The sequence below is a fragment of the Thalassophryne amazonica genome, chromosome 2 (genome assembly GCF_902500255.1).
Source record: "Thalassophryne amazonica chromosome 2, fThaAma1.1, whole genome shotgun sequence".
Classification (NCBI taxonomy): domain Eukaryota; kingdom Metazoa; phylum Chordata; class Actinopteri; order Batrachoidiformes; family Batrachoididae; genus Thalassophryne; species Thalassophryne amazonica.
Genome location: NC_047104.1, coordinates 81,063,834 through 81,088,210, shown reverse-complemented (window position 1 = coordinate 81,088,210; position 24,377 = coordinate 81,063,834). Strand labels below are relative to the sequence as shown.

The window sequence follows — 24,377 nt, the reverse complement described above, 5'->3', positions numbered from 1 at the left end:
CGTTGGGCAAACTGGGACTTTGCATATATCCAAAAAGTGGGACATTTCGGACTGAGTGGGTTTGCTCCATCACCCCGGCTGCCTGCCTCGGTCTGCCCAGTGATGATGCCTGAAGGCCGGCTTCTTCGTGCGGGTCGGCCTGCTGTCGCGGTTCGATCGATATCCCACCAAGTCGTCGGTCCTCCCTCGGTCGGCGTCACTCCAAGGGAGTGAAAAAAAAGCTTCTCCCAGCAGGGTGATGGGAGAATCGTTCTACTGCTGTTTTTTAAAGCTTTTTTTGTGGTTCAGGCGACGCAAATTCAAGATGGTGATCGCTGAACTTTTTCAGATTGTGGAAACAGCCAGAGTGTGACGTGGCAATCTCCGCCCCCCACTTTTTTTTTTTTTTTTTTTTTTGCCGCTTCCAAAGCGACGCTGTCAGGGCCTGACATTTTATCTGGTCAGTTGCTGGGTTTTCTGGTTTGTTTTTATTTCCATCTTGCTTTTGTTTTTTTTCTGTGCTTGTGATTTTGGCATTGGGTTCTGTCTGTGGTTCTCTCTCTTTCTCTCTCTCTCTCTCTCTCTCTCTCTCTCTCTCTCTCTCTGGCCATGCCCCTCTTCTGGATCTCACCGAGCACACCTGTCTGTAATTTGCTGATTGGCACCTGTGGCTTTATTAGCTCACAGGTGGTGTTGTTTGTTTGCCAGTTTGTTGCGCCTTGTGCCATCATCCCAGCTCTTGTTCTCGTGTTTCCTAGATCTGCCTGCTTCAGTGTGTTTTCGACCTCCTGCATGTTTTTTCCGACCACGACTCGCCTGATGATCTTGGTACTGCTGCTGTGTGTTTTGGACTGCCTTTCCGTGTACCGACCATTGCTTGCCTGCACATTAAAACCTTTTTGTAAACAGAGCTGTGTCCTTGAGCCTTGCATTTGTCTCCATCCTAATCCTCCTGTCAGAACAAACTGGCCAACAATGGAGACAGCAGGCTCAGATCCATTCCACCTGGCAGTATGGCACCACAGCCAACAGCTCGCACAACAGGAAGAAAAGCTTGACACGCTAACCTCAGGCTTTAGCACACTCATCACCCGCCAAGAGACTTTCATGGCATCAGTCAGTGATCAGATGAGTCAGCTACTGTCCCGGCTCGATCGTCAGGCTACGTCAGATACAGCCACCGGCAGCCCAAGCATTTCACCGGGGCTGTCAGCTGCCTCGCCGCCATCCGTGACAGCGCCAGTTATCTGCAACCAGTTATCCCGTCCTGAGTGATTTTCAGGAGATTCTGGAGATGTCAGACCATTCATCACCCAGTGCGAGTGCACTTTCAACTCATGGCTTCCATGTTCCCGACAGACCGATCAAAAATCGCTTACATCATCACTCACCTGTCCGGACGAGCAGCAGCCTGGGCAACGGCCGAGTGGGGACGTCAATCTCCTGCCTGCACTTCTCTCCCGGCATTCACAAGAGCCCTCGAGCAAGTGTTCCAACACACGGCACCGGGACGTGAAGCAGCTCGGTCCCTGATAAAACTGAAGCAGGGCAGTCGTCGAGTCGCAGACTATGCAGTTGATTTCCGCATACTGGCAGCCAAGAGTGAATGGAACCCGGCTGTGCTCCTTGACGTGTTTTTCCAGGGTCTGTCGGCAGAAATCCAGGATCAGCTCATGGCCGTAGATCTGCCGGAAGGTTTGGACGACCTGATCACGCTTGCCATCCACACAGACCATCGACTACAAGACCGTCCTCGCCGTGGAAGCCGCCAGTCAGACTTTCAACCCCACACGCTTCCTGGCCGCTCTGCCTCCTCCACACATGCCCGGACAGAGCCGACTCAACACCACACAGAGGAGCCGATGCAGCTCGGGCGCATGCGCCTGACTCCAGCCGAGCGACAGCGCCGTCGTGTGGACGGTCTCTGTTACTACTGTGGACAAGCTGGACATTTGTTAGCTAAATGTCAGGCCAGGGGTGCCACCGCGCGGTCAAGGGCGGAAGTGCGGGTGAGTCTTAATTCAATCTCCCCTGTTTCAACACAGAAAATAATCCCAGCTAAATTAATCTCTGATCACACCACCATTGCAGTTTCTGCTTTTATTGATTCTGGTTCAGATGCCAACCTAATTCTGTCTTCTCTCGCCAGGTACCTCCACCTGAAACTATTTAAGATTTCGCGGCCTCTGGTGGTACGTGCTGTGGACGGCCATGTCCTGGGTCAAATAACTCATCGCACACAGCCTGTCAAATTGTTGATTTCTCAAATACATTCAATGAGTTTCCATGTTTTAGACAATATGACTCACTCGCTAATCTTGGGGCACCCCTGGCTTCAACGACACTGTCCAAATTTTGATTGGGTTAGGGGCGAAATCACGTCCTGGAGCCCCACCTGTAATTTCTCATGTCTATTAAAACCCACACCTACGCTGCAGGGTGCTAATCCGGATCTCGCGGGGGTACCCGATTGTTATCACGACTTAGCTGCCGTATTTAGCAAGGCGAGAGCCAAATCTTTGCCTCCTCATCACGATTTTGATTGTGCCATTGAGCTTCTCCCCGGCGCGAGTCCGTCCCGCGGGAAACTTTTTTCTCTGTTGGCATCTGAACGCCACGCGATGGATGAATACATACGGGAGTCCCTGGCAGCTGGTATAATTCGTCATTCATCTTCACCTGCGGGGGCGGGGTTCTTCTTTGTAGAGAAGAAGGATAAGTCACTCCGTCCCTGTATTGATTACCGAGGTCTAAATGACGTTACCGTAAAGAACCGTTATCCGCTACCACTCATTACCTCTGCGTTTGAGTTGTTGGAGGGAGCTACGGTGTTTACAAAGTTGGGTTTGCGCAATGCATACCACCTGGTCAGGATCAGACAGGGGGACGAATGGAAAACAGCTTTTAATACCCCATCCGGCCATTACGAATATCTGGTCATGCTTTTTGGCCTCACAAATGCTCCGGCCATTTTTCAAAATTTGGTGAACGACGTGCTACGTGAATTCCTAAATAAATTTGTCTTTGTTTATCTGCATGACATTTTTTCCCCAGATTTGGCCTCACACAAGTGTCATGTACGAACTGTTTTACAAACTCTCCTGAAGAATGAGCTTTTTGTGAAAGCGGAGAAGTGCGAATTCCATAGATCTAGGGCTTTGTTATATCAAAGAGGGAAATAAGAATGGATCCCAAAAAAGTGGCGGCAGTACGGGATTGGCCCACACCCGTAACACGCAAAGAAGTCCAACGGTTTTTGGGGTTCGCAAACTTCTATCGTAAGTTTATCCGAAGTTTCAGTACCATTGTGGCGCCACTGCATGTAGCTACTTCATCACTCCATCCGTACGTCTGGACCCCAGAGTGTGAGGAAGCGTTCAGAGCCTTAAAGCATCGTTTTACGACAGCCCCCATACTACTCCTCCCTGACCCAGCTCGGCAGTTCGTGGTGGAACTTGATGCCTCCAACGTTGGGGTTGGAGCCGTTCTCTCTTGGAGAAGTCCATCCGATGGTAGGTTGCACCCATGTGCCTACTTATCCAAAAAACTGTCTCCTGCAGAACGGAATTATGGTATTGGCGACCGCGAACTGTTGGCGGTAAAAGTGGCCTTAGACGAGTGGCGGCACTGGTTGGAGGGGGCACAGATACCGTTTTTGGTTTACACTGACCATAAAAATTTGGAGTACTTGCATACGGCCAAACGGCTTAATTCCCGCCAGGCTAGGTGGGCAATTTTCTTCAGTCGCTTCAATTTTTTATTGTCCTACCGACCAGGCTCTAAGAACGGGAAACCCGACGCCTTATCACGGCAGGGGGATTCCGGTGATGCGTCCACTGAACCGGGCACCATCTTACCCGCAACCTGTTTCGTGTCCGCGCTCTTATGGGACATTGAGTCTAAAGATAAGTCGGCTATAGGCAAGGGACCTATCCCCTCCGGCTGTCCACCTGACCGCCTTTATGTCCCCAAGCTGTAGTAACAGTCCTTATTCTCTGTGAAGCCCGTAAAATTTTCACCGAAAGCCAGATAAATTTTTCAAATGGTTTCCAGGTGCCTGTCTCTAACAGCTTCTGAAAAAATTCTGATGGAAAAAAAAGTCCTTTTCATTCCGCCATTTCCAGACAATGAAAATCCGACGAGGGGGCGGGACCACTCCTTCCCAAGGCATGCTCACAGGTGAATGACGTCACCGACAGGCGTGGAAAAACTCACACATGCGCATGAGGGTTCAAGCATGTCTGACGTAAAAACATATGAATGAAATCCATATAGTTTTTGAAAAAAATAAAAAGGACCGTTACTTTATTGACAGACCTCGTAGGTTGAAGAGGATTTACAAATCATTGTATTCTGTTTTTATTTACATTTTTCATTGGAATTGAGGTTGTAGATTTGAGGAAGGAGATTTGTTTTTCTAGGGAGGTCAAATACTTATTTTATGCAATAAAATGCAAATTAATTATTTAAAAATCATACAATGTGATTTTTTTGATTTTTTTTTTTTAGATTCTGTCTCCCACAGTTGAAGTATACCTACGATAAAAATTACAGACCTCTCCATTCTTTGTAGGTGGGAAAACCTGCAAAACTGACAGGGGGTCAAATACTTATTTTCCCCACTGTAGGTAGGTAGGTAGGTAGGTAGGTAGGTAGGTAGGTAGGTAGGTAGGTAGGTAGGTAGGTAGGTAGGTAGATAGATAGATAGATAGATAGATAGATAGATAGATAGATAGATAGATGTCTTTATTGTCATTATGCCTACACATCACAAAATTCCTTTCAGAAACGCAAATATGTACAGAGGATGTATATATAAAATATAAACAGAACTGCAATGTGGGGGGGGGGGGGGGCATGAGTGACTGTAGGAAAATTATGTGTGTGTGTGTGTGTGTGTATGTGTGTGTGTGTGTGCAGAGGGGCAAGGAGCTTCACTGACTACAGAGAATGACATATGTGTGGGTGTATGTAGTGGTATAGGGGTGCTTAAGTGACTGTAGGAAAATGATGTGTGGGGGAAATGGATTTCACAGCTCTGGGGAAAAAAAACTGTCTCTCAGTCTTGTGGTCCGTGTTCTTATGTTCCTGTAATGTTTCCCCGATGGAAGCGGTACAAGCAGTCCTTTGCCTGGATGGGTGGGATCCATTGCAATACGCCATGCTCTCCTCTGTACCCGGCCAGCATATATTGAATCCACATTCGGGAGAGGACCTCCCACAATCCCCTGAGCTGTTCTCACCACCCGGGCCAAGTTCTTTCTGTCCTGTGTTGTACAGCTCCCATACAGCCCTGTGGCACTCTGGGAAAGGATGCTCTCTATTACAGCCCTATAAAGGTTTACAAACAGCCGAGAGGAAAGTCTAGCCCATTTCACTTCCTTGAGGAAAAAAGTCTTTGCTAGGCTTTCTTCACCAGGCAGGATATATGCAGTGACCAGGTCAGGTCGGATGTGATATGGATGCCCAGGAATCTAATGCTATCCACCTGCTCTACTGCCTCCCCATGGATAAAGAGAGGAGCACGATCTGTCTTTCTGAACCTTCTGTAATCCACAGTGACCTTGGTCTTACAGATATTCAGAACCAAGTTATTGGCTGCACACCATCCAGTCAGGCTCTGGATGGGAGGCTAATAATTTCCAGCACAGTCAGCCCGAGAGTGGGCCACAGGTCCTTCAGCAGTCTTGTTAGTATAGGATCAAATAAGCAGGTTGTGCTTTTTTGTAGATATTATGAATTTTGTCAGCATGCTTAGTGAGATACTATCAAATTCTGTAAATCGAGGTAATACCTCAGTGATGACACCCACCTCAATAGCAGGGTGTAGTGGCTGGGTTAAGGCTTGCTGGGATATTTTTAACCTAATGTTATCTACAATGGGGTACTCAGGTCAAAGCAGTTTCAGCCTTTTGTTCATGGTAATGAGTCATTCATGTCGTCAGGAGAGTCATCAGAAGAGGCGTCAGTCCCATCGTTAGGAGGGACAGCTGCCCTGTCATTAGGAGGGTGCTAACTAGAGCACAATAGGTGCAATTAGGGCAATTGTTAGTCACTAACCAATAGCAGTCTGCCTCTCGGTAGGAGGGGTCTGCTTAGGTGTAAAACTCCAGCTTTGCAGGCTTCTGTTATTCTTCTCTACAAGAGTCAAGACAGAAGTCAGAACACCAGAGCAAGAAATTTAGCTGAGGAAGCTTCTGCGATTAGAAGCGAAACATCCTCGCGTCAAGCAACCCAGTCCAGTCGAAGATTCAGCTTCTCTACTAATGTCATCTATTTTCTTCTCAAAGTAATACACAAAATCTTGTGTTGTAAAAGGATAGGGACTTACAAGTGGTTGTCCATGAATTAGTGTTGCAACTGTGTTGAACAAGAACTTTGATTTATGCTTGTTTTTGTTGATACAATCAGAGTAATAGGCCCCATTTGTAGCCAGTAGTGCATGCTTATAGTCTAAGATAGTATCACACCACATGAGGTGAAATCCTTCTAATTTTGAACTACGTCATTTTCATTCTAGACCTCTAGCCTTATGCTTGAGGTCACGCAAGTAATCACTGAACTAAGGTAACTGTGTTTTATTCGGGGGGGGGGGGGGGTTTAATATATGTGGCGCAATCATGCAGAGTGTAGTTTTGAGTGCTGAGTTTAAATTGTCCACAAGACTGTCTACCGACTGGGCATTTTCCAAGCGTGAAGCTAAGATATCAGGCAGTCTAGCTCTGAGTTCAGTCGTAGTTGAGTTGATGTGTCAGCGAAATGATAAATAAGGTTGTTGTTCCACTCAACACAGCAGCAAAACCGTAAACCTAATAAGTGAGTGATCAGAGACCACTGATGCAAGCAGCATGATGTCGATATTTGTGACACCAATACCATGTGCAAGAACTAAATCTAGGGTGTTTCCACTAATGTACGTTGAATTCTGAATGCATTGCTGGAATCCAAATACATCCATAATTTCCATAAATGATTTGTAGAGGGGATCAAAAGGCATATTTCTATGAATGTTGAAGTCACCAATCATCAGAATGTTATCTGCATTAGTCAAGTTAGAGATGAACTCACCAAATTCATCTAAGAATTCAGAGTATGGGCCAGGGGGCCTATATACAGTGACTAAGTAGTACGGCTGATTTGTTTTTTTTCTTGTGACCTTTGCAATACGTAGTATCATGGGCAAAGCAGAAAATCAGATGTTCAAACAAATTATATTTGTGACGCCCAACAGCTAATAGACTAAACCTAGATTTATAAATAAGAGCAACACCCCCGCCTTGCTTCGCATCACGAGGGACATGACTAAATGTGTACGCCATTTAAGGGGAGGGCAGAAGTAGGTTTAAGCCCGGTTTCACATAACCCAATCATATCTAAGTGATGATACATAATTAGATCGTTAATCAGCAATTATTTTGAGTATAGTGATCCTACAGTATGTTAAATAGACTGAGACGAAGGACCTCAGTGGGGTTGACAGTTGGACTGTTTGGATTTAGGGGTAGTTCCAGAGTAGCATATATAAGATGCCTGAAAGTAGGTTTAGGTTTGAGACATTCCACGTGGGTTGTAGGTAGCAGACAGAAGAATATAGATACTAAGCTGAAGATTACTCTGTAAAGTTCCACATGGCAAAAAGTGAAATGTTGAGGTCTTCCATGCTTCCAGTATCTGACATTTTATTGTCATTATAGCTATATTAATATAATAGCACTGGATAGTCCAAGATCAAACACAGTACCCGTCAAAAGTTTGGATGCATTTTCACATTCAATTGAATGGAAGTGTACTGATGTAATGTTCAACACAGTTGGAAAAGAACACATGGTTTTTAGACAATTTTTGTGGTATTAAAGCTAAGCGTCAATATAAAAGTTTAATTAGATTTTTGAACAAACTGACTAATGTGTCACAGCTCTGGCAGCATCTCTGGACATTACAAAGCTAATAACAAAAGAGACTTTTATTGACACACTGGGTGGAACTCTCTTTGAAATCTAATTTATTTTTAGTAGGACTTAAATTTTCCAGTCTGTGAGCTTGTGACTCCACTTGTGCACTGAAGCATTCCTCCAGGACGCACGAGACAACTGACTTTCTCTCTAGTAATGGGATCTTTCTGCCCGTCACGACCCCTCTCTTTGTGTCTCTCTCTCCCTCTCTGTGTTCTTTCATGATGTGTCTCTCCCTTTTTTTTCTGAGTCATCAGCCACCCACTGCACTACGTTGTCCTCCTCACCACTCGTCTTTCCCCTGTTCATCCATCGCTTCCCTCCTCCCCCGAACCTCTCCATCACTGTCACCCACCGACCCACTTCACAGGACAACACTCATCAACACCGCACACACAAACATTCACAGCTTTGCTCACGTGCATGACAATGCACACTTTTTTCCTCAATGCAGAAAAATTATTATACTGTTTTTCTTACACTCACTCTGCCACCACACACTCACACTCACACACACACACACATACACACACACACACACACATATGTACACACATACACAATGCCCGTATCTGAGTCTCTCTGTCAATGTTGTGGAACGCCTCAATTCGCGTCGGGATGTCTGGACTCATTTATCACTGCGGGGTGAAATTAGATGTGTTATGTCACCTCTTTTCTGGCATAATGCCACATTCCTTTCAAAATATGTGAACATGGGCGTGTTCTGTTTTTGAGCATGCACATATGTGTAGGGTTGATGAATGTAATGCTGGAGGGTCACATGTCCACAGCGATAGAATGGTTTTTATTTAAAGGTACTATAGCTTTGAAGTTTTTTTGACAATAGTTCTTTGTCTAGTATACTGTAATCAAAGTTATGGCTTCCTGCTGTGCGTAATTTCCCATTTGAATAACTCTCATCCACCAAGCTTTGGAGCCGCCTTTCTGTGAGCAATAGGTGCTGAACTACATTGCAGCAAAGGATTTGGCAGTTGTGACCATTGGTAACCTTGGAAAGTAGGTCAAGGTCACCGGCCTTCAAACCCATGCGAAGTACTCCACCAAGGCATGTACCCACCAAATATGAAGTTTCTGCGAGCAGTAGGTGCCAAGCTACGTTGCGGCGAAGGATTTGACAGTTGTGGCCACTATTGACCTTCAAAAGTAGGTCAAGGTCACTGGCCCTCAAACCCATGCAAGGTACTCCTCTAAGCCCAGCTAAGACTGTGCCCTGAGGCAAGACCATGCAACAACCCCAAGTAAAACCCATAGACTGTATATATACTGGACACCCTATAGGTTTTATAAAGAAACTCAAAAGAGAAAATCTTGAAAAATTGCTGTTCTGATCACCACATAAACAGATTAAGAGGTGGAACCCTGTGTGACTTGAGTGAAATGAATGAACACAACCTCATCTTAGCGTTACCAAATAAGCTAACAAGGCTAACCCTGGTTTTGGTGTTTATTAAATCATATTTTTGGTTGCAGTGGTTTTCATAATGGTTTGTTGGGTGTGGCTATTATTAAAAATTATGACTGAATTATGACTATGAAATTATGAATTATTAGCGATAATGGATTAATTAGACATAACATCATCATACTGGTACAGTGTACCGTGAAAGTATTCACAGTACTTTACTTTTTCTACATTTTGTTATATTACAGCTTTATGTATTGATTATTCAGGCCTCACACGGGAGCACCAGAATAAAATGTAGTGAATATTCGGATCTTACATGGGAGCACCAGAACCAATGTAACAGTCGGCCCACTCTTTGGCTGACTGTGCTGGAAATTATTAATCTTTCTTTAACTTCTGGATCTGTTCCTAAATGTTTCAAATCTGCAGTGATTAAACCATTACTTAAGAAACCTAATCTTGACCCTAGTGTATTGACAAACTATCGGCAGATATCAAATCTATAATTTTTCTCTAAAATTCTGGAAAAAGTGGTGTAACGGCAGCTCGTAGACTATTTTACTGAGAATAATCTCTTTGAGCCACTGCAGTCTGCTTTTAGAAAATACCATTCCACAGAGACGGCTCTCACTAAAGTGGTGAATGATCTTCTGCTTACAATGGATTCGGACACCACTACGGTTCTGTTGCTGTTAGATCTCAGTGCTGCATTTGATACAGTGGATCATCATATTCTACTTGATAGGCTGGAAAATCATTTTGGGATTACTGGGAGTGCCCTTGCATGGCTGACATCGTACTTGACCAGTCGTTCTCACAGTGTTTTGTACAGTAACACTACCTCTAACCTTAGTGACATGAAATTTGGGGTTCCACAGGTGTCTGTCTTAGGCCCCCTGCTTTTCTCCCTTTATATAGCACCCCTTGGACACATATTGCGGCGTTTTGGGATTACCTTTCACTGCTATGCAGATGATACTCAGTTATACATGCGGATAACTGCTGGTAATCTCGTTCACATAAAATCCTTAGAAGATTGCCTTGCAGCAGTGAGAAGTTGGATGTCTAGAAACTTCCTACTTTTAAACTCTGATAAGACTGAAATGATGGTTCTTGGTCCAGTGAGACATCGGCATCAATTTGACCAGTTAACGCTCAGCCTCGGCTCGTGTGTCATACATCACACTGACAAAGTGAGGAACATTGGGGTAATTTTTGATCCTTCGTTGTCCTTTGGCCTCCACATTAGAAATATTACTAGGACTGCTTTCTTCCAGTTGCGAAATATAGCGAAGATTCGTCTCATCCTGTCTATGGCTGATGCTGAGACCCTGATTCATGCATTTATCTCTTCTGGATTGGACTACTGCAATGTTCTATTTTCTGATTTACCGCAGTCTAGCATTAGGGGTCTCCAATTGGTTCAAAATGCTGCAGCCAGACTTTTGACACGAAGCAGAAAGTTCGACCACATTACACCCATTTTGGCATCCCTTCACTGGCTTCCTGTCCCAGTGAGATCAGATTTTAAGGTTCTGCTACTGACCTATAAAATTATTCATGGACTGGCACCTCCCTACGTACCTGACCTAATTAAACCTTACGTACCGGCCCGGGCTTTACGTTCTCAGGGTGCAGGACTACTTTGTGTCCCTAAGGTGAATAACAAGTCTGCGGGTCATAGAGCTTTCTCTTATCATGCCCCTGTTCTGTGGAATGATCTACCTGCATCAATAAAACAGTCAGATTCTGTGGAGACTTTCAAGTCCAGACTTAAGACGCAGTTATTTTCCCTTTCATATGGCTAGCATACTGGTACAGTTTTGTTTTACGTTTTTTACTCTTTTAATTCATTTATTAGTAATTGGAGCGGGCTGCGGCCTCAACTTTACCTAAATTCTGGGTCTTTTAGTGACGTTTAGGGCTAGCGGCCGGCGATCACCTTAGTATTTCTCTGTTTTTCTTGTTTTTAATGCTGGTAAATTATACAGTATTTTTTGTCTTTCTGATGCCTGATTCTGTTTTTTCTGTCTGTTTAAGGTGCAGCTCCATCCAGAGATGGGAGTTGTATTTGTGCTGGAGACCATCCTGTCCTGTGCACCAACACCATTTCCTGTATATTCATCCATGAATTGTTCTGTAATTTATGTTTGTAGCATGGCCCAAGCAGAGGGTCACCCCTTTGAGTCTGGTCTGCTTGAGGTTTCTTCCTCAGAGGGAGTTTTTCCTTACCAGTGTTGCTCTGGGGGTTGGTAAGGTTAGACCTTACCTGTGTGAAGCACTTTGAGGCAACTCTGTTGTGATTTGGCGCTATATAAACGAAAATAAATTGAAATTGAAATAGAAATTTACAGTGCCTCACAATGGGTCACATAATAATGTAACAAATATTAAATTCTAGATCGGCTCACACCAGAGCACCAAAATAAAATGTAGTGAATAAGTAGTTAAACTCCCAAATTGAATTAGATTGGCCTTGACCATTTAATGGGTCACCAAAATAATTAACAATTTTAGGGTTTAATAATTACTTTTATTATTAATACTTTACTTGCGGCACCACCTATTTGCAGCATAGGTATTTTAATTTAAACATTTATTAATTTATCAGTCTCAAATGAATCAATCAGTCTCAGTTGAGCTATCAGTCTCTGGTCTGAAAGTCTGAGTTCACAATACAGTTGAGCCAAAGGTTTCCTTCTGAACACCAAACAAACCACAGCAGAAATATTTACAATTTATTTACAATTATACTAGAAATGAACAGTTTACTGGCATTTTTGTGGACAGTGATTAAATAAGTTCATTTATGGACGCAATTCCTACTTACTCATGAGACATGAAAGAAAGAGATGAAGCTTAAAGACTTTAAGTGAATAAATCTGATTAGAATTTAGTGATGAAATTGGAAGCCAATTATTTTTAAGAAAATTATTAAACAAACATATGAATACATTTAAAAAAATAAAAAGGAGGAGCCACTTGTATCCATTAACAACAAACCCTTTTTCTGGAACCTTTACTGGGTGACTTAGCTGGTCCGTTGAAAAGGTGACTCGGATGACCCGTCCGTCCGTCGTTGATGTAGGCTCTGCAGCGTGAGCTCACTTGGGTCAGGGGTTAACTCAGTGGTCTCTCCGAGTGATCCCAAAGGCTCGTGTCGGCCGGCTTTACTGACAGGATGGCTGCTTGCAGTCAGGTTTGAAATCAGCTCTGTCGTCAGCTGCTGGAACCCAGAGGTGGAAGGCGTTTGTTGAAAATGGTTTCTGGTAGCTTTTAAAAAGTTTGTTGGAGCCAGATTAAAAGTCTTCGTGGATTTAGAAAAAAAGTAAAACTTTAAGAGTGTCGGAAAATTACAAAAAAGGAAAAGTTGCTTTTCTGTAAATTCGCTATTATTTTGAAAAGTTCAGCTCGGAAGTTCTCTTAAAACTTCGAAAGAGTTGACGCACCTTAAAGCGTCAGGTTAAAATTCTCAAAAGTTGAGACAAGAATAAAACAGAATGAATACCACGTGGTACCTTCAGCTAGGTTAGCTTAGCATGGGGCCTTGTTGACCCAAAAATAATTAAGCGTTTCAAAGAAAGGAAGAGAGAGGCAAGAGAGCGGAGAGAAGGGCAAGAGAAGGGGCGAGAAGGGGGAAGGGCGAGCAGCGTTCTGTTCTAACTTTTTAAGGGGGGACTGACGTCACCATACTCCGCCCATTTAGGGTGTGTAATGTCACAGAAAACTTCATGTCTTCACAGGGCAGACCCAAATTATTCAACTAGGGCAATAGTGACTATAGTGCAAGTAGTTCTATAGTGACAATAGGGCAAGTGACTATTTTTGGTAATTTCCGCACACTTTGCATTTGGCCCCCCTCCTGTACTTGAGTAAGGCTGAGAAACTAATGTTCCTCATTCAGTCAATCAGAAGGGATCAGCCAATGTCAAAAGTCCCTCCACTGTGAAATTTGACCAATCAGGTGAGACCTGGGGTGTCTCCAACTTTCTCTTTTTTCTGAAGGCCAAAAAAGGCACCCATGTGGCTTGCCTAACTGTACATTTCTGTACAGACCAACAAAACTAATTATGGTAAGTTGATGAAACTCACATATTTTATTGTTAACAAGTTGTGCTAAGTTATGACGTGTGTGGAGTACTTGGTGAAATTAGTGAAATTACAGCATGAAAAATGTGGACACCATTTTTGATCATATGCCCGGTTCTCTTAAAAATTAGTGTTAATTACCTTTGTCTATTTTTAAACATATGCCCGATACGCTGTAGAATTTATAATTACACAATTTTCTTGACAAGAAAGCAATAAATCTAAGGAAATTGAGTTAGGTTTTAAGTTTAAGTTTTGAATTCACTATACAGTGATTCAGAGTTAATTTTGGCCAATTTTTAGAAATGATACAGATGATTTTGGCCAGTTTGTGCCCTGTAACAGTTGTTATATTGTGTGTAATTTTTAGGCAATCTCTGCTAGAATGTTTTATGAGAAAAGGAGGGAGACGGTTGTCATGCCTGCCATCAGTGATGATGATGATGATGAGGAGGAAGATGACGAAGTGGCAGACCCTGATTATGTCATACTCACCCACAACCAGGACTTTCCAGGCCCAAATGACACTGGCTCCTGTGCCAAGAAGAAGTGCATTCAACCTGCAGTGGAAGTTCTCCAGGACAGTGGTAGTGACAGTTTCAGTGAGGACAGTGATGGTGATGATGATGATAATGTGCAGCAAGCACCACAAGCCCAGAAGCCAAGCAAATCCAGTAAGTCTGCAGCTAGGCCAACCACTTGGCACAAAGTTGACCTGAACAACACAGCCCTTCCTGAATACCAGCACATCCCCCCTGAATACATTGATATCATTGATATGCCTTTTCAGTACTTTAGAAGATACTTTGATGCCCAGATGATTAGTCATATCACATACCAAACCAACCTATATGCTGCTCAGAAGGATATCAACACCACTTTCACCACCAATGAGAATGAAGTAATGACATTTCTGGCCATCCTAATTTATATGGGTGTAGTTCAGCTCCCATCTATTGAAGATTATTGGGCCATGGAGACCAGGGTTCCTCAAGTTGCCAACCTTATGTCATCAAAGAGGTTCAGACTGCTGAGAAGGGTTATCCACTTCAATGACAACACTCAGATTACTGATACCTGTGACCGTTTCTTCAAAGTCCGGCCACTGTTCACCTTCCTCACTACTGCCTTCAGACATGAGCCACAGATCCCCAAACAGTCTGTAGATGAGGTGATGGTTGCCTACAAAGGGAAGACAGCTGGCAACCTGAGGCAATATATTAAAAATAAGCCAGACAAATGGGGATTTAAGTTGTTTGCTAGGGCCTCTGAGGATGGTTTCATCCATGACATTGTGCTATACCAGGGCAAGACCACCTTGGATGCCCATGATGTACTCCTAATGAATGAACAAAAAGTCTTGGGTGCCACCAGCCAGATTGTCGCTGTCCTGGCCAGTACCATGTCATCCCCCACCACCACAGCCATTTTTGCTGACAACTTTTTCACCAGCCTGGAGCTAGTGTGGTACCTCCGAGTCCACAAATGCAGGTACACAGAGACAGCCAGGGACAATAGAATCAGAAAGCCTCCACTCAAGTCCATCAAAGAGATGGATAAAAAGGTTGTCCCTCGTGGTATTTGTGACTACGTTACCAGTGATGACGGAATACTGGCCGTCAGGTGGAAGGACAAAAAAACGGTCACTCTGCTGTCAACAGACATGGGGGTGGTGCCAATGTCCTCAGTCATCAGGTACTGCAGTGAGACCAAAATGAAGGAGCCTGTGAGCTGTCCAGCTGTCATCAAGAGTTATAATGCTAACATGGGGGGCATTGATAAAAGTGACATGCTTGTACACCTCTACCGCATCCCCATGAAGTCCAAGAGGTGGTATTTGCGTCTGTTTGCGTATGTCCTTGATATCAGTCTCACAAATGCATGGGTTGTATACAGGTGAGACTGTAAGGCCCTTGGAGTGGGAGGCCAGTCTCTGAAAGATTTCAGAATCCAGGTGTTCAGGGGTGCCAGCAGCCAGACACATTACTCATCTAGCTCCAGAAGAAGTTCATCTTCATGTGTTGACAGCCTGACCACCACTGTTGATGTCCCTAGACCTGTCCAGGGACACCACAGCCACATGCCAAACGAGGCTGTGCGCTTTGATCTGTCCCTCTTCCATGCCCCTGTACATGCAAAACGTCAAACATGCAAGTACTGCAGCAGCAAAGGCAACATTATCAGGTCAAATGTGGTCTGCAGGGTCTGCAAGGTTCACCTTTGCATGAACAGTGAGCGTAACTGCTTTATTAGATACCATGACAAACTAGCATAGTGGTGTCTAAGCACAAGTTGACATGTTTCTATTGCAGCAGGAATGTTATAGTCTAAAAGTGATGTTCTAATGTTCAAACCTACATGTTCTATTCCCCCTACATGTGTTTTCTTGTTTTTTTATATATACAGTTATTGGATTTTTATTTACCACTTATGGGCAAGGAACCAAATACGGTAACTTCGTTGACCTCAAATTTCTAAAGAATTTTATTTTTTTTTTCAAATGTAATAACAGAAATAAAGTTTGGTTATGGCCTTCAATAACAGTGTGGTGTTGATTTTTTGAATTTCAAAGTATTTCAATGGGTGCCCTTTAAATTAACTTTTTTGTTATACTATAGTTCTGACACTCGAATGGATACACATTATTAATCGTCACTTAAACACATCCTTTGGATAACAGAATATTTCACCATCAACATATTGATAATGCAGAAAGATCACACTCACACATCAGTTGCAATGGACACATGCCAATAAAATGGAATGATTATATGCAAAGCATTTCATGTGATTAATCAATACAAGCAACATTAGAAGTTTATATATCAATAAAATAATACTGATGCAATTCTTTTATTTTAAAAGAATGTCTTTCTTCACTTAGACCTAAAAATAATAGCTGTTATCAAGACAAAGTTTTATGGCCATGTGTTGTGGAAGGGATAGCGTCTTGCAGTCTTGAGAGGGTCTGGCCTTGGCATGAGGTCATAAAATTTGGGTTCTCTTGGCTTGGAGAAGCTCAAATTCTGACCTGAAGCCATTATAATGTCATGCAATTCATCATGACCGGAATTTAACCAATAAACCAGGCAAGGGTTCCCTTTGAAGAACTTCGATTTACCATTCTGTTTCTGCTGTGAACCCCAGTGTTGGCCCATGGGGGGATGTCTCCAAGCTTATCTGAAAATCACCAGATGACATAGGAATTTCTCAGCTGAGAGTGAGTACAGTCTTTGTCTGCAGTTCAAAACGCAGGTTTTTGTTGAGACAACATTAATGTATTTATGTAATTAGGGTGAATCGAGGCCATGCGCTACATTTATTACAAAATGGAGTCAATTCTTTTTTTTTTCCACTCAAAATTCTAGGCACAATAACATGATGATGAGACAATTAATGAACTCTTTAGCATTAATGCCAGGTGTCATGTTTGGAGGAAACCAGGCACCATCCCTATAGTGGAGCATGGTGGTGGCAGCATCATGCTGTGGGTGTTATGTGTCGGACGCGGGTGGAGAACCGACCAGCGTTTGAAGGACCCAGTATAAAATAAGCAGAGCACGGTACAAAGGATAACAGAATGTTGTGTGGGCCGCTGAAGAGGAGGTACTGCTGGCCCACCACCACCAGAGGGCGCCCTGCCTGGAGTGCGGGCTCCAGGCACCAGAGGGCGCTGCCGCCTCACAGGAGCAGCCAGGGTGACAGCTGTCACCCATCACCTGCGACAGCTGTCATCAATCACCGGATCTGCAGGGATATATCAGCAGGACGGCATCTCCACCTCATTGCCGAGATATCGCACTACCAAGGAGGTAACGAACTCAGCCAATCATTCTGTTGATTAAAACCTTAATACCTTGTTGCTTGTGTATAGGACAGCTGAAGACTGTGTTGGACGTTATTGGATAAGTACTCACACTCCTACACTGCAGTATTGTATCTGATGAGAGGTGGAGGTGGTGTTTCCACCCTACGTGTTGCTGGGTGCAGCCGCACCCACATCTGACTGTTTCTGTTCCTCGCCAGCAGTACCGGATCCGACAAGCAGAGGCAGTGGCCACCTGGGAGTTCGGGACTTGGCGGCTCCAGTATTCCCAGGGTTCGGTGGCGGTGGAAATCGGGTGGTTCCGCTTCGACTTGGACAGACGTCTCCTACCTTCGAGCCTGCCCACACGACACCATTGGAATTCGGCTTGTTCCCGAAATTGTAATCAGTTGTGTTTGTTGTGCAAGTTTCACAACAGTAAAGCTTTGTTATTTGACTTTCTCCATTGTCCGTTCATTTGCGCCCCCTGTTGTGGGTCCGTGTTCCTACACTTTCACAACAGGATATCTCGGCCAACCTCATGGATCCCGAGGGGCGTCAACCGGCTGTTGAACGGCCAATGGAAGAACAGGGCGCACAGGCGTCCACAGGAGGAGTGATCGGTGAGTTGCAGCGAATCCTCACCACTTTCACGGCTCGGTTGGATTTAATGACCGAGCAGAATGTCCTCCTTAACCGCAGGGTGGAGGCTCTCGCCGCGCAGGTGGAGGCGCGCCCTCAGGGCGCTGCTGCAGCTCTTCCTCCTGTCAACCCTGTGCGTAACAGTGACGTTCCACAGGTCGTTCAACGACCCCCCCCACCTTCCCCGGAAGCATACATAAGCCCTCCAGAGCCGTACGGAGGTTGTGTGGAGACGTGCGCGGACTTTCTTATGCAGTGTTCGCTCGTCTTCGCACAACGTCCTGTCATGTACGCGACCGATGCTAGCAGGATAGCTTATGTAATAAACCTGCTTCGCGGTGAGGCACGCGCTTGGGCTACAGCGCTCTGGGAGCAGAATTCACGGCTCCTTCAGACATATGATGGGTTTGTGAGGGAGTTCAGAACAGTGTTCGATCACCCTAATAGAGGAGAGACTGCTTCAGCCGTGCTACTGTCAATGAGACAGGGGCGCCGGAGCGCAGCTGCCTATGCAGTCGACTTCCGCATCGCGGCTGCGAGGTCCGGCTGGAATAGCACTGCCCTCCGCGCCGCCTTTGTAAACGGACTGTCATTGGTTCTAAAGGAGCACCTGGTGGCTAAGGACGAATCGCGGGATTTAGATGGGCTTATCGAGCTCGTCATACAATTAGACAATCGGTTAGAAGAACGCCGTCGGGAACAAGACGAAGGGCGTGGCTGGGCACGCGCCGTCCCTCTCCCTTCCGGTTCCGACCGCGCTCCGCCTTCCCCACGCTCCACGGCCCCTGCACTCCGTGTGGTTACAGCTCCCCCTGCTGACGAAGCTATGGACACGAGCAGGGCCACATTTAGGGCACCAGATACACAGAGGAGGCCGGCCCGCGGAGCTTGTTTTGTTTGTGGCTCGATAGAGCACCAAGTGAGAGACTGCCCCGAGCGGTTAAACACCAACGCCCGCCCCTAGAGACTGGGCTAGGGTTGGGCCGAGACATTCATGTGGGACACACCCACATTGCCACACGACTCCCAGTTACGATCCTTTATGAGGATTCAACCCTGAAGGCCCCAGCACTGGTGGACACGGGCTCTGAAGGGAATCTGTTGGACAGCAGATGGGCCAGGGAGATAGGGCTCCCTCTGGTGGCGCTTACCTCGCCTGTGCAGGTACGAGCACTAGATGGCTCCCTACTCCCTCCAATCACGCACAAGACACCACCTGTAACTCTGGTGGTGTCAGGAAATCACCGGGAGGAGCTCGAGTTTTTTGTGACTCCTGCCACCTCCCGTGTGATTTTAGGGTTCCCCTGGATGTTAAAACACAATCCCCGGATCGATTGGCCGTCCGGGGTAGTGGTTCAGTGGAGCGAGACCTGCCATCGAGTATGTTTAGGTTCCTCGGTTCCTCCCGGTACCCAGGCTAAGGAGGAGGTCAGAGTCCCGCCCAATCTGGGGACGGTGCCGGTGGAGTACCACGACCTTGGAGATGTGTTCAGTAAGGATCTGGCACTCACCCTTCCCCCCCACCGTCCATACGATTGTGCCATTGATTTGGTTCCAGGCTGTGAGTTCCCGTCTAGCAGGCTGTACAACCTCTCACGACCTGAACGCGAATCAATGGAGACCTACATCCGGGACTCGTTAGCCGCCGGGTTGATCCGGAATTCCACCTCCCCGATGGGTGCAGGTTTCTTTTTTGTGGGTAAAAAAGACGGCGGACTTCGTCCATGCATTGATTATAGGGGACTGAACGTAATCGATACCCGTTGCCCCTGTTGGATTCAGTGTTCACGCCCCTGCATGGAGCCCGAATATTCACCAAACTAGATCTTAGAAATGCGTATCATCTGGTTCGGGTCCGGAAGGGAGACGAGTGGAAGACGGCATTTAACACCCCCTTAGGTCACTTTGAGTACCTGGTCATGCCGTTCGGCCTCACAAACGCCCCCGTGACGTTCCAAGCTTTGGTTAACGACGTCTTGCGAGATTTCCTGCAGCGATTCATCTTCGTATATCTAGACGATATACTCATCTTTTCTCCGGATCCTGAGACTCATGTCCGGCATGTACGTTAGGTCCTGCAGCGGTTGTTGGAGAACCGGCTGTTTGTGAAGGGCGAGAAGTGTGAGTTCCACCGCACATCTTTGTCCTTCCTGGGGTTTATCATCTCCCCCAACTCCGTCGCTCCTGATCCGGCCAAGGTTGCGGCGGTGAGAGACTGGCCCCAACCCACTAGCCGTAGGAAGCTGCAACAGTTCCTCGGCTTTGCTAATTTCTACAGGAGGTTCATTAAGGGCTACAGTCAGGTAGTTAGCCCCCTGACAGCCCTGACCTCACCAAAAGTCCCCTTCACCTGGTCGGATCGTTGCGAGGCCGCGTTCAAGGAGTTGAAACGGCGCTTCTCGTCTGCACCCGTTCTGGTGCAGCCCGATCCTAGTTGCCAGTTAGTGGTTGAAGTGGACGCCTCGGACTCAGGGATAGGAGCTGTGCTTTCCCAGAGCGGGAAGACCGATAAGGTCCTTCACCCGTGTGCCTATTTTTCCCGCAGGTTGACCCCGGCCGAACGGAATTATGACGTCGGCAATCGAGAACTCCTTGCGGTGAAAGAGGCCCTTGAAGAGTGGAGACATCTGTTGGAGGGAACGTCCGTGCCATTCACGGTTTTCACTGACCACCGGAACCTGGAGTATATCAGGACCGCCAAGCGGCTGAACCCCAGGCAAGCCCGCTGGTCACTGTTCTTCGGCCGTTTTGACTTCCGGATCACCTACCGTCCCGGGACCAAAAACCAGAGATCGGATGCCTTGTCCCGGGTACATGAAGATGAAGTCAAAACGGAGTTGTCGGATCCACCGGAACTCATCATCCCGGAGTCCGCTATCGTGGCCACCCTCGCCTGGGACGTAGAGAGAACCGTCCGGGAGGCCCTGGCACGAAACCCGGACCCCGGAACCGGGCCGAAGGATAGACTTTACGTCCCACCAGAGGCTAGGGCTGCAGCCCTGGACTTCTGTCACGGCTCTAAGCTCTCCTGTCATCCAGGGGTGCGAAGAACCGTGGCAGTTGTCCGGCAGCACTTCTGGTGGGCGTCCCTAGAGGCCGACGTCCGGGATTACATCCAGGCCTGTACCACCTGCGCCAGGGGCAAGGCCGACCATCGCAAGGCTTCGGGACTGCTACAGCCGCTGCCCGTGCCTCATCGCCCCTGGTCTCACATCGGCCTGGATTTTGTCACGGGCCTCCCGCCGTCCCAGGGCAACACCGTCATCCTCATGATAGTGGACCGATTCTCCAAGGCGGCCCACTTCGTGGCCCTCCCGAAGCTCCCAACGGCCCAGGAGACAGCGGACCTCCTGGTCCACCACGTCGTCCGGCTGCATGGGATCCCTACAGACATCGTCTCCGATCGCGGACCCCAGTTCTCCTCGCACGTCTGGAGGAGCTTCTGCCGGGAACTGGGGGCCACGGTCAGTCTCTCATCCGGGTATCATCCCCAACCAACGGGCAAGCAGAACGGGCCAATCAAGAGATGGAGCAGACCCTGCGTTGCGTGACAGCCACGCACCCGGCGGCCTGGAGTACCCATCTGGCCTGGATCGAGTATGCCCACAACAGCCAGGTGTCTTCAGCCACCGGCCTCTCCCCTTTTGAGGTGTGTCTGGGGTACCAGCCCCCGTTGTTTCCGGTGGTTGAGGGAGAGGTCGGTGTGCCCTCGGTCCAGGCCCACCTGCGGAAGTGCCGTCGGGTGTGGCGTGCCGCCCGTTCTGCTTTGCTGAGGGTCCGGATGAGGACAAAGGCCCATGCAGACCATTGGCGGACCCCGGCCCCTACGTATTGTCCTGGGCAGGAGGTGTGGTTATCAACTAAGGACATTCCACTTCAAGTGGCCTCCCCGAAACTACAAGAACGGTACATAGGTCCCTTTAAGATTCTCAAGGTCATCAGTCCCGCCGCAGTGAGGCTTCAGCTTCCGGCCTCACTGCGGATCCATCCCGTGTTTCACGTGTCAAGGATCAAACCACATCACACCTCACCCCTCTGTACACCGGGTCCGGCACCACCTCCTGCCCGGATCATCGATGGCGAGCCGGCTTGGACTGTGCGCCGGCTCTTGGATGTCCGACGGATGGGCTGGGGCTTCCAGTATTTGGTGGACTGGGAGGGGTACGGCCCCGAAGAACGCTCCTGGGTGAAGAAGAGCTTCATCCTGGACCCGGCCCTCCTGGCCGACTTCTACCGCCGCCACCCGGACAAGCCTGGTCGGGCGCCAGGAGGCGCCCGTTGAGGGGGGGGTCCTGTTGTGTGGGCCGCTGAAGAGGAGGTACTACTGGCCCACCACCACCAGAGGGCGCCCTGCCTGGAGTGCGGGCTCCAGGCACCAGAGGGCGCTGCCGCCTCACAGGAGCAGCCAGGGTGACAGCTGTCACCCATCACCTGCGACAGCTGTCATCAATCACCGGATCTGCAGGGATATATCAGCAGGACGGCATCTCCACCTCATTGCCGAGATATCGCACTACCAAGGAGGTAACGAACTCAGCCAATCATTCTGTTGATTAAAACCTTAATACCTTGTTGCTTGTGTATAGGACAGCTGAAGACTGTGTTGGACTTTATTGGATAAGTACTCACACTCCTACACTGCAGTATTGTATCTGACGAGAGGTGGAGGTGGTGTTTCCACCCTACGTGTTGCTGGGTGCAGCCGCACCCACATCTGACTGTTTCTGTTCCTCGCCAGCAGTACCGGATCCGACGAGTGGAGGCAGTGGCCACCTGGGAGTTCGGGACTTGGCGGCTCCAGTATTCCCGGGGTTCAGTGGCGGTGGAAATCGGGTGGTTCCGGTTCGACTTGGACAGACGTCTCCTACCTTCGAGCCTGCCCACACGACACCATTGGAATTCGGCTTGTTCCCGAAATTGTAATCAGTTGTGTTTGTTGTGCAAGTTTTACAACAGAAAAGCTTTGTTATTTGACTTTCTCCATTGTCCGTTCATTTGCGCCCCCTGTTGTGGGTCCGTGTTCCTACACTTTCACAACACAGAATTTAATAACATAACAGTGAGTGCTGAATAATAACAAATGAGTGCGCGGTCTGGCGAGGTGGAATAACGGTGCGCTCCCAGCAGCACAAATGGTCCGGAGCCAGAACAGTTCGGACCCAAGGACCCCGCCGACACCCCCCAGGTGGCCGCGACCAACCGAGTCTGTGAAAGAAGAAACCATCATGTGAGTCCACCACTCCACACACAGAGAGACCACTCAAAGGTGTACATAAACAGCAAACACTTCCTGGCTTAATCACCAATCAGCTTCCCACCCTGCAGACATGGAACACCCAGTTCAATTCTCCACTGCAGTGGAAGCTGATTAAACGACTAACATAACAGCTCAATATAATAAGGTGTGAGGGACACCACATTTACTGACTGTACTCATGTTAGTCACAAAACCTAAAGTACCTTAGGAAGTGTGCTGACGAGCATGAGACCTCACCCCCTCCTCTTTCACAGACCATGGCATCAAACCTGGTACGGTCTCTGGGTCCATGATGATGAGATGGTTCTACAAACGTCGATCTCACCCGTCTGGTCACAAGGTCGAGTCTCTGGCAAATACACACTGTGTACTCCAGACTTAAATGCAACCATGCCCCAATCCATAAAGATGCACCACAGCTGTGAGTCCTGATGAGCTGCACATGACAAGCTTCAGGTGATCAGGGTGAGGTCCTGATAACTCAGCCACACAGCCACTCAGTCCTGAACGCATGCCACCTGGAAGGAAAAACAAAAGACAGAGAACAGAAGACAGAAACAAAAGGCAGCCAGGCACCCCAGCCATACAACAGCACCCCACCCTCACGGGAAGCCTCCCGGCGACCACACAAACCTGGCCCAGGAAAAACACCCCCCTCCAGGGACCATGGCTGGAAACAGTATCTGCATTCATCTTCCAACTGAATCTTCATTTAACAGAACTGTTGACGTCTTCACCTCTGACTGCATCTTTGCCTTTGTTTCTGTCATTCAATTTACACAGGTATGGCCAGGAGATCTTGAACCTGTGCGGTCAGCCTTTGTCTGACCATGTTTAAAGTCTGTTTAGTCATAAAACAAAAAAGACAAACACAAACAACCAAACCAGACTAACAGACTAACATAAAGTTACCTGGGTCCTTTCTATGCTCCAGACAGCCTGCAAGGTCATGACCCCAGAACACTAATGGTGTAAAACATCCCACACAAAAACCAACTCAAAAAACACCCACAAAAAATGAACCAACACAAAACTAATAAGTGACTTATACCGTTAAGCTCAAACAAATGGAACACACCTGTTCCACCTTAAGAGCAATAACGGTAATGTGACTCAGTCACCAACAGGGGGAGCCAAAGTGCTAAAAATAAAAAACCCCTTTGGTAACCGAGAAAACAACTCATGCTGCTTTCCCTGTGCGCAGCTACGTGTAACACACAACCAAAA

General features: G+C 47.2%; 1 protein-coding gene across 1 annotated transcript; it reads left to right on the top strand.

Annotated features, from left to right (window-relative positions):
• The first annotated feature begins 13,831 nt into the window (after window positions 1-13,831).
• Window positions 13,832-15,346, top strand: LOC117503799 (piggyBac transposable element-derived protein 3-like). Its single transcript, XM_034163065.1, has one exon. It carries the CDS (start codon window positions 13,832-13,834, stop codon window positions 15,344-15,346), a length of 1,515 nt encoding a protein of 504 aa, XP_034018956.1.
• Window positions 15,347-24,377: the final 9,031 nt, after the last annotated feature.